General features: G+C 44.7%; 1 protein-coding gene across 1 annotated transcript in view; it reads left to right on the top strand.

The window, feature by feature from the left end:
* Positions 1-608, top strand: part of LOC109827729 ((+)-neomenthol dehydrogenase-like) — a 3565-nt gene extending 2957 nt beyond the window's left edge. The window contains exon 3 of the mRNA XM_020394747.1: positions 99-608. Coding sequence (XP_020250336.1) covers positions 99-476 — 378 coding nt within the window. The 3' untranslated portion in view covers positions 477-608. The remainder of the gene's footprint in view (positions 1-98) is intronic.
* Positions 609-11630: the final 11022 nt, after the last annotated feature.

The raw sequence follows: 11630 nt of genomic DNA, 5'->3' as shown, positions 1-11630 counted from the left end.
TACATATGCACATTTATTTGTTAGGACAAGCTGCAAGAGTGTACTCTACCTCACTGTCTACAACACACTACTGCTAACATACTCTATTTCGCTTTCAGAGGATTCCCGGTGAAAAGATCAGAAATGAACTAAACGACATTGAAAACCTAAACGAAGACAGAATCGAAAACCTACTCAAAAGATTTCTCGAAGACCTGAAGGAAGGGAAGCTCGAATCTGGCGGGTGGTCGATGATGCTGCCGTCATATAGTATATCCAAGCAAGTACTCAATGCATACACAAGGGTTTTGGCAAAGAGGTACCCAAAAATGTACATAAACTGTGTACATCCAGGTTTTGTGAAGACTGATATAAACTGGAATACTGGAGTTATAACCCCTGAAGAGGGAGCTCAAGGTCCTGTAATGCTGGCTCTTTTGCCTGATGGAGGCCCTTCAGGGTGCTATTTTGATCAGACTAATAAGGCAGAGTTTTAATAGGGGTTGGAAGAACATTTAGTTTGATGGATTCTTTGCATGTTTGGTACTTTGGTTACAAATGTTATGCCAAGTTAATTGGTGTAAAATAAATCTGACAATTAAGAGGTTTTGGCAACTTATTTCCTTTTATCAGAGAAGCTGGTGTTCTTTTCTAAAGAAGGTGAAGGCTTAGGTCATGAATTTTCTTTTTCTTTTTCTTTTTCTTATTTTCTTTTTTTTTAATATTAATATGAGGTGGTTCAAGCCAATATGGAAATCCCTCTCAAATCATATGAATGCTTTTCCGATATAAGATCATTCAGGTCTACCACAAAGTCAAGTTGAACGCAAAATCAATCGCATATGATTACATGAATTTAAGTACATTATGTCCTACAAAGTACGTGTGCAGATAATTCATTACAATTTATCTATACACATGAATCATACATAATAAGATATAGAATGTGAGCAACCTAGGACATTTCATGAAACTATTGAGATTTGTTAGAAGAGAGTAGAAAAGAGTATTAGTTTAGTCCCACATTGCTTGTGAGACTAACTTGTAATTAGTTCTTTTTCTTATTTTCTTTTTTTTTAATATTAATATGAGGTGGTTCAAGCCAATATGGAAATCCCTCTCAAATCATATGAATGCTTTTCCGATATAAGATCATTCAGGTCTACCACAAAGTCAAGTTGAACGCAAAATCAATCGCATATGATTACATGAATTTAAGTACATTATGTCCTACAAAGTACGTGTGCAGATAATTCATTACAATTTATCTATACACATGAATCATACATAATAAGATATAGAATGTGAGCAACCTAGGACATTTCATGAAACTATTGAGATTTGTTAGAAGAGAGTAGAAAAGAGTATTAGTTTAGTCCCACATTGCTTGTGAGACTAACTTGTAATTAGTCCATCACTATAAATATTAAAGTATAGAGTGAGGGGAGTAATCTCTCCAGTAATCTCTTCTCTCTCCAAATATCAACATGGTATCAGAGCAAGGTTCCTAACCCTAACCCTAATTCCTAAACCCTAGCTGCCAAAACAACCTTAACCCTAAACCCTAATCCCTCTTCTAACCCTAACCCTAACCCTCATCCCTCATCCGACTCCTCCCTCTATCCTCCAGATCCGACCCCTCCCTCTCTCCTCCAGACCCGACTCCTCCTTCTGGCAGCCTTGTTCCTTCTCCTAAACCCTAAACCCTAATTTCCGTCGTTGCCTGCTTCGTCCGCCACCGTCGCCGTTGCTTGCTTTGTTCGCTGCCACTTGCTTCCTTAACAACTTGTATATCTTACCTTGCTCTGTGTTTCCTCGAGTTCAAAGTTGGATTTGATCTTGAGAAGAGTGTTTATCTTACCTTCAAAGATATTCACTTCAGTTCTTGTTTCCACATCGAAACATCAACGTTAAACATTTTTCATGTCCGACTCGGATCGTTGAATCGGTGGTCCACGGAGGAAACTCCAAATCCAAATCGACTTCACCGATTCGATCTTCCTAGACAACTCACGCCCGCCGTCAATGATCGCCGCCGCCATGTCCCTTTGTTTTCGGATCTGACTTGGATCTACGAATTGTTCTCTAAAAAAATTTACCCTTTGGGTTCTTGAACTTTAACCTTCGGGTTTCATGTTAACCTTCGGGTTCTTGCATTGTTAACCTTCGGGTTCTTGGACTTGTTCAGCCTACTGGCTAATTCAAGGATTATTATCTTGAACTTGGACTTGTTTTGATTGTGGAGTACAACTTATGGAGGATATCATCTTGATCTCTACTCGTCTGTTTCATAATGGTCGGATCTAAGGAACTCAAGAATATTGAGTTAACGGTCCAGATGAAAGTTTTAGAGATATTTTCTGGTAGAATTACTGACCGGAAACTTGATGGAATTAACTATTTCTAGTGGAAGCGTGTTATTGAAATCTACGTGGTGGGCCGAGGCAAAACTGGTCATTTGCTGACGGACTCTCCTACTCCAACACCGGAGTCTTGAACATTAGATGATAGTGTCCTCTTACATCAGATTCTTAATACTATGGAACCTAAAACTCAGGATTTAGTCCTTCATTGTATGATCGTGAAGGAACTTTAGTGTTTCTTGCAAGATCTCTATGGGGGTAGCAGTAATATTAATCGAGCATATGAAGTTATTCAAGAGTTGTTTCTTCGCAAGAAACAGGATGGTAAAGCCATGGATGATCATTATGGTGAGTTCAATCGTCTGGCTGAGGAACTTTGTTAGATTTTTTCTATTACTGGGATGTAAAATAGATGCAAAATAAATGGAACAAACTTATGGTACTTACCTACTTGGGTACTCTAGATTCCATTTACTCCTCTGCTCGACCACAAATCATGGGGAGCTCCGCCATTGGTTCTCTAGCTGAGACTTATCACTTTCTAAAGAACGTTGTCCCTGTACAATCACCAACATCAACTACGGATCGCTCTGCGCTTGCCACTCAGAGTTGGCAGTCTTATGGACGAGGGGGTCATAATGGCGGTCCTGGAAGGGGTAGAGGAAACTTTTGAAGGGAGAGGAGGTTACCACACTGGTCGTTCTGGGGGCCGAGGAGGTCCATCCCAAGGCGGACATGCTCATGGCAATGACTCAATGAAGACTTGTAACTACTGCCACCAGTCAGGACATCTCAAATATAATTGTCCTGGATTGGAAAAGAAAAAGACCAAGGGTGCTTACATGACTGCTCAGGACAACTTGACTGTAGGCTGTCTAAAAATCACAATAGGTAGCCGATCCCTATCAAGCCCTGATAATGGAAGTTACAATCAGACGACTTTCTAATCACTGCATCCGCAACTCTGCAACCGCTATAAACACGGCCTCATCTCTGAGATGATTGATCTTGATGGCTGCGACAACAGCATGACTAATATTATATTAGCAACTATTAGAGATGCTGATGAGCAGTGTAATGATTTCAGAAATAAAAGGTTGGACTTAGTTGGTGAGTCGCTTGGTAGAGAGCTGTGGGCAAATATCCATCTTCAAAACACTATGGATGTTGATTCCCGTCAAGCTCTCACAACGAAAGCTACAATCAAATAGCAAATAGGAGACTTTTCACACGGATCGAGAAGAGTTACAATTCGACGACACTTCCGACAGCTGATGAAAACTCTGTTCAGTGGCCTTCACAACCAACAGTGAGAGTTACAATCTGACGACTCTCATATCCTATAACAGGCAAAGATCAATAAGCAATAGCCTTTGCAATGTTATAATGGATGAGGTTACAAGTCAACAACCTCTCTCAAACGCAGAAATTCACTTCTGTGTTTCTCGAATTAAAAAACGCACACAACCTGTGCGTTCCTCAGCGGACATTGAACTCTGTAACGCAGAGTTAAATCATGAAACACACACACCCTATGCGTTCTCCAGCAAATATCTAACTCTGCAACGCAGAGTTAAAGCACTAAACGCACACATAACGTGTGTTCTTCAACAGGCTCAACTATGTGCCCCAAACTCTGGACGCAGAGTTGAACTTCAACACACCAGCGACCTGTGCGTTTCCAATTCCAGAACGCATGCGGCCTGTGCGTCTCAAATCTCTAACAGAGATTTAACTCTGCGTCTCAAGCCTTGGACGCAGAGTTAAAGCCCATAACGCCAACTGAGGCGTTTTGACTTGTTCAAACGCAAACCGAACGGCCTCAAAACCGTTATCCCACGTTCTGAGGGATTCTCGCCCACAAAGGAGCGGAAATAGGGGTTGGTTGCACTCCACATCACCCTATAAATAACCAACTTACTCAACTGAGTAAGGGGTTGGCGGGTTGATAGGTTGATCAATCGGTTTCTGAGATCAAAACCGCAAAGAGTTGAGGGGAGCTGGTATCAAAACCACCCAAGGTCAACAAATCTCGGCAGTTGAGTAATCGGAAGGAAGATTTCAACAACTCTTGTCAGAGTTTTCAACTCGTTCTGAGTTCTTTACACTCGTTAAGAGTTCTAAATCGAAGTCATCAAGCATTTCAATTGTTCCAGTGAAGTAGGACGGTCGGATCGTCAACGGAGAGCAAGTTCGACGCGATCAATCGAAGGAGGCACTCCACCGCTACCAAGAAGAACCCAGTTTTAAACAAAGGGGATAATCAAATTCACTCTCCTCTCTTTTGTAATCGGAATCCAAATTGTAATTGATTTTGAGAGAAATACAAGTCAAATTTTTCTTTCTTTGTCTTTTTACTGCAAATTTTCCAACAAACAAAAGATGGCGACTCTGCTGGGGACTAGCTTCTCTGACGAGGAAGTGGTGGCGCAATCCGACGTTCACCTTACTGGAACCACCGTCGAAACTCTCGTCGTAGAGTTCGACCAAGCCAAGTATGAGGAGGTTCTCTCCTCTGGGTCGCTTGGCCCAAAAGCTAGGCGTGATACCCACAGGAGCTCTAAGGAGGTCATCATTACTGCTGAGATGCCAAAGAAAGCCCTCTCCTTTGGCCAAGACCTTAAACTCGCTCTGCGAGTTGAAGACTCCTCCCCCGTATCACTACGGCACATAATAGGTCAAAAGAGACCTATGTCGGAGGAGAATCCGACCAACGCCGACGATGCTACGGCCAAGGCCTTGAAACAGGCCAAGAAAAATGCTGCTCGACGAAGGAGAAGATCCTTACGGCGAGCATACTTGCGGGACAGCCGAGCTACTGCCTAACGCAAAAACTGCGTTTCTGAACCTTTGCCAGAACTGTGCGTTTCTGTTCCAGAACGTACACTTCATGGCAATGAACCCGACTATGAGCCTCGGGTTATCCAACTCAAACGCGACCCTCAGTGGCGCGTTGTTCAACATAGACGCACACCTCAAGAGTGCGTCCCAAAACGTGGCCTCCAAAAGCACGTTCAATCATTCAAACGCACGCCGTGCGTTCAGTCAGAACAAGACCCTCAAGGATCTGTTCAAACAACCAAACGCACACCACAAGGGTGCGTTCATCCAAAACATGACCCCCAGGGGTCTGTTCAATCATCTAAACGCACACCACAGGAGTGCGTTCAATCAAAACCCGACCCTCAGGGGTCTGGGTCATCAACCAAACGCACATCACAAGTGTGCGTTCAAACAAAGAACGACCCTCAGGGGTCTGTTTCATTATCAAAACGCACACCTCAAGTGTGCGTTCAACCAAAACAAGACCCGCATGGGTCTGTTTCAACATCAAAACGCACACCACAAGTGTGCGTTCAATCAGGACAAGATCCACAAGGATCTAGTCAATCAGTCAAACACAGGCCTCGGCCTCATGTTTATAAACCTAAACGCGACTCTTGTGTTTCTTCTCAAGAACATGACACGGTCCGTCAGGTTCAAAAGGGACAGCATGGATTGAAGATTCGTGCCGAACCCATCCAAGGGCTGGGGGTTCCATCTCCACCTTCACGAGATCTTTCCCAGGTCTCCGACTTGCGTGAGCTATTGACAAGAGGAAGGCGAACACAGCAAGTAGCCCATTCATGCCAGTGTGAACGGCTCATTTCCGCTGTTCTCTCCGAATGCAGTTGTTGTTCACCTACGCCTAGGCAGTCGGTGTTCAATAGATTGACGAATGTCGCTAGACCTGCTAAACGACAGCGTCGTCACAAAAAGAAGACCTCTGAAATCGAATATCCTGAGGTCACCATCAACATGGTCGGCAGAGGCAAATCCTCACATCCTGATTCTGATGAGTCACAAACAAGTCATTCCCCAACTGTTAGGGAAATTTATGATCAGTTCAAAGGAGTATATCAGCATACCCGGACTCGGACAGGAGCTATTCGCCCGGTTAACTATCAAAAGTTAGCCAGAGGGATTATCACAAGTGATGAACATTCGGCAATAGCCGAATCTCAATCTTCGAGCTCGGTCGGACCACAAGAGGTATCTGCTTATATGGCAGGAAATCCCGAGGACATAGCCAAAAGAGTGGACGAACATCACGTCATGCTCCAGGCGTAACAGGAGACACTTCTCCAATTGAAGGACATGTTGGCCCAAGTTCTGGCAGAAAAAGGCCAAAAACCTGAATCTTCCCGGAGGACAACCTCCAAAGGGAAACTGAAAGTGACCGAGCATTCGGATCGTGAGACTCTCAACTTGGGATCCTCTTCTGAAGGTGAGAAGGAGGTGGAAAAAGAACTACATCCTCAGTCCACTAAAATGGATGAACTGGAAGCTCACCTCAATGCAATCGCCAACAGAAGTGAGCTCCACGAAGAAGGAGTGGTGAGGCCTTATCCTGCTGAGTGGGATATAGCTCCATACCCACCGAAGTTCAAAGCTCCAACCTTGCAACCGTTCGATGGCACAGGATCGCCAAATCAACACATCTACTACTTTAAATCTCAAACTGGAGATGTGGTGGCGAACGATGCCATCTTAACACGCTTGTTCATCGGCACTCTTAAAGGAGTAGCTTTTGAATGGTTTATGAAACTGCCTGCCAGATCTATTCAGAAATGGGTAGATTTGGAAAGGTTTTTCTTGGCTAGGTTCTTTGAGGATGATACGGAAGTTTCTGTCCCAACTCTTCTCGCCACCAAGCAGAGGAAGGGAGAATCCATCAAGGCCTACGTGAAGAGATTCCGTAGCATGGCATTGCGATGCCCCTCAGGTATGACTCAGTCAACCCTGGTTGAAACTTGCAGGCACAACTTGCAAACTCAGCTCCTTGCCCAGATGGGGGTAGCGGAGTGTCGCTCCTGGAGACAACTTGTTTCGTAAGGAGAACAAGCTGAAGAGATTGTAGCTCGGGTGAAAGCCGAAGAAGCTGCACAGCCCAAACCGCAACAACAGCAGCAACGCAACCAGAACAACGCCCAGCGGTCTAAGGGAAAAGAGACCCTAGCAGCCTCACAGGTTCTTGGGACATCCTACCAGAAAATGCTATGTGTTCAAGGACATTTTGCAAAACTTGGTGAATGCTAATGTGCTTACTCTGAAGCCGGAGCAGAAGACTGTATCTACTAACTTGATTGCGGTCCAATTCGGTGATTTTCCTCCTGTAGCTGCTGCAGACGGTGTCATCCCAGTCCGTAAAGGGGAGATGCACCTGAAAAACACCGACTTACACAATCAGAAGGACAGGGGGTTGGTACCCCTCACAACCTCCCAAGGAGAAATCATGTGGGTCCATCCTGATCTAGTGGGCGACCAACAGTGGACGAATACCTCGTCCAAGAAGAAAGGAGGCAAGGCTAAGTCTTCCAACATGATTAGCCCCTCCATTACTGAGAACGATGATCACCTCAAGACCCTCACAGATTCAGAGGAAGAGAGAATTGCCCTGGCTGCATATCCAGGAGATAACCCTGGCACTCGGTCAGGAAAGGCTTACTTGAAAGACTACAACCAGAATACTCAAGAAGCTGAAGAACAGCCCCAAGACGCTGGGGGTTCTGTACCAAAGAAGCCCACCGATAAAGGGAAACAAAAAGAGCTTCGGTTTAACAGAAATCTCCACCAGGAATCCGGGGAGTCGAGCAATCCCTTCCAATTCAATATCATGGCACAGTTGGCTAACATACCAGCCAGAATTACGCTATATGAGCTCCTGAGGTTGTCCAAAACCACCAAGGAAGCTTTAATTGAAGCGTTGAAGAATACAGAGAGCTTCATCACCCAAGTCATTCCAACTCCTGAAGCTTCGGAAGATCAAACTTGTCGACAATGTCTGCAAGCTGCAAGAAGTTTACCTTGTATATCGTTTACTCAAGAAGATATGCAGGTTAAACACAAACACGACAGACCTTTGTACTACACAGGGTATATCGGATCTTCCGAAATCAGTCGTGTCCAGGTTGACCCGGGCTCCGCACTCAGCATCATGCCTTATAGGGTCATGCAGGTCTTAGGGATCCCTATGCACAGGCTGCACACCACACAGACCACTATCTTTGGGTTCAACGCCAACAGTACTCGACCCCTAGGAAAAATCAAACTCAGGTGTCAAATTGGAGACCTTAAATCTGAGGTGACATGCTACATCATAGACGTGGACACTTCCTACAATCTGTTGCTAGGACGACCATGGATACATGCAAACCGCATTGTCCCGTCTACTTTACATCAGGTCATGAAATATGCCAATGATGAAGGAGAAGTGCGAACCCTGATTGCGGAAAAATATCTGTTCCGAGGGGTAGAAAACTTTCACACCGACTCTGTTTTCTACTTGGAATCTCAGGAGAAAGAAGATGTTGACAGTGGCAATGAAGCTGATGTCGAGCCAGATCCTGAAGAAGATTGTCCCTGGGAATTGAACTTAGATGTAATGGGTCAGGATGAGAGTAATAATAATGTACCGAGCGAGGGTGAATGGTGCATTAATGAAGACTTTCTTTTAGCGTACTTGCCTGATGTGTCCTCTAAATACTTAATGAAGCAAATGGGGTATAACTTTAATGAGAAACATGGTCTGAACTTCGGAAAAGGTAGACGAACCCCAATCCGGATGTCTCTAACCCCTGAAGGAAAACCTCCAGATTATTATCAAAAAACCGGAAGGGGCTTAGGTTATGTCACAACTCCCCCTGCCTCAGAAAATAAAACCAGTAATTATCTGCGTCAGGATTATTCATCCGGAACCTCTTCCTGGGAATCCGACGTCAGTGTTGGACCTTTCTTTAAAAGTTTGACTGTGAACATGGCTTCAACTAGCCACCCCGACGAAGATGCAGGGGGTGACGAAGAGTTAGTCGAATCAACCGACGATCCTTGGATCAAACGCCTTAACGTCTTGTGGGATATGCGCTTCAAACAACGTGAACCACCCACTGAAGATAAGGTGATCCAGGTCAACATGGGAGATGAATCTGATCCCAAGCCTATCTTTATAGCTGAAGACCTATCATCATCCGAAAAAAAAGACCTTATATCTCTCATCCGAGAATATATAGATGTCTTCGCTTGGAACTATGAAGATATGCCTGGCCTTGACCCAAAGGTGGCCATGCACCGTCTCAACATCGATCCGGATGTAAAACCCGTTAAACAACAACAACGCAGATTTCGTCCAGAGATCATGGAATCAATTGAGTCAGAAGTTAAAAAGCTTATAGACTCAGGTTTTGTTAGGGAAGAACAACACCCTGACTGGGTGGCCAACATTGTTCCAGTTCCCAAGAAGAACGGTAAGGTTCGGATATACATTGATTTCCGCGATCTTAACGCAGCCTGTCCAAAAGACGAGTTTCCTCTTCCTATCACTGATGTCATGATCGATAACACTTGCGGATATGAAAGGATGTTTTTCATGGACGGATTCTCCGGGTATAATCAGATCAAGATGCACCCGGAAGATGAAAAGAATACCGCTTTTAGAACACCACTGGGGGTGTATTGCTACACAGTGATGCCCTTCGGCCTGAAAAACACAGGTGCGACCTATCAACGTGCAATGAACACCATCTTCCATGAACACTTACGAAAGAAGATCGAGTGCTACGTTGATGACATAGCAGTAAAGAGCCAATGTAAAGAAGATCATCTTACGGATCTGAAGACAATGTTCGAAATCATGCGAGCACATCAGCTGAAGATGAATCCGACAAAATCATTCCTCGGAGTTTCAAGTGGAAAATTCCTGGGATTTATCGTTACTTCCAAGGGAATCTCTCTTGACCCAGAAAAAGTGCGTGCCATCCAAGACATGCCACCTCCGAAGAATCTCAAAGAGCTCAGAGGTTTGCAAGGCAGACTGGCCTACATTCGAAGATTCATATCAAATCTGTCAGGGCGCTGCCAACCTTTCTCTAAACTCATGAAGAAAGGAATATCCTTTGTTTGGGATGCAGAATGTCAAAGAGCATTCGAGGAGATTAAGAGATATCTAACTCAACCGCCAGTTCTCGTGGCCCTGATATCAGGAAAACCATTCCTGTTATATGTGAGGGCCATGGATCATTCTCTTGGCGCTTTGTTGGCCCAGAATAATGATCAAGGTCAAGAGCAAGCCATCTATTACCTGAGCAGGACTATGATGGGAGCTGAACACCGGTACAATTCAGTCGAAAAAGAATGTCTCGCTTTGGTATTTGCAATCCAAAAGATGCGACATTACCTAATTGGACAGACCATTCAGGTCATCTCTAAGGTAAATCCTTTGAGAGTTCTGATGACAAAACCATCCTCTCTAAATTGCCGGCTTGCAAAATGGGTCATTCTCTTGTCGCAATACGACATGCAGTTCATGCCTCAAAAGGCGGTCAAGGGCCAAGCACTGGCAGACTTCTTAGCCGATAATCCAGTATCGGGAATGTCTAAGTTGTATGAGAAATTACCTGACGAGGTTGCTGAAGCTTGCGCTACCCAAGAAGCTACGCAAGTGTGGAAGTTATTCTTCGACGGTGCATCCAGAGCAAATCCTCATGGAGCAATCACTACGGGAGTAGGAGTAGTGTTAATCTCTCCAAACGGCCATGTAATCCCCAGGGGATTCTCTTTAATCGAACCTTGCACCAACAACGTAGCCGAGTATAATGCTCTGCTATTAGGAATGCAATGTGCTGAAGAACTTAATATTCAGCACCTCGAGGCTTACGGTGACTCTCAGCTCATCGTTAATCAAGTCCGAGGAGAATATGAATGTGCTTTTCCAAGATCTCCATAGAGGAAAACCCAGACGAGATGACGTCGGGAGAAGTCTGTACGGCGTTTATGGAATTCGAATCTAGGGATTGGCGATTCCCATACATCGACTATGCCTTATATGGAATTCTACCTGAGGACGCTAAGGAAGCGGCTGCAATCAAACGAAAAGCCCTCCGATTCTATTACGATGCAGTCTCTCAAGTCTTGTATCGTAAATCACATGATGGAATCTTACTTCGATGCCTTTCTCGGAAGGAAGCGAAAGAGGCCCTCAAGGAAGCTCACGGCGGAATGTGCGGAGATCATCAACCTGGAGCTAAATTAGGAGATCGTCTCCGACGAATCGGCTATTATTGGCCGAAGATGTTTTCAGACGCGGTTGACTACGCTAAACGATGTCACGCATGCCAAATTCATGGAGATTTTATCCACCAAGCACCGGGGAACTTACACCCCACATCGGCAATTTGGCCATTCGAAATGTGGGGCATGGATATCGTCGGACCGATCTCCCCTCCGACGTCCAAAGGACACCAGTTCATTCTA

The sequence above is a fragment of the Asparagus officinalis genome, unplaced genomic scaffold, assembly GCF_001876935.1.
Source record: "Asparagus officinalis unplaced genomic scaffold, Aspof.V1 AsparagusV1_Un390, whole genome shotgun sequence".
Classification (NCBI taxonomy): Eukaryota; Viridiplantae; Streptophyta; class Magnoliopsida; order Asparagales; family Asparagaceae; genus Asparagus; species Asparagus officinalis.
The sequence above is the reverse complement of the archived record's forward strand: the minus strand, read 5'-3'. Positions and strand labels throughout refer to the sequence as shown.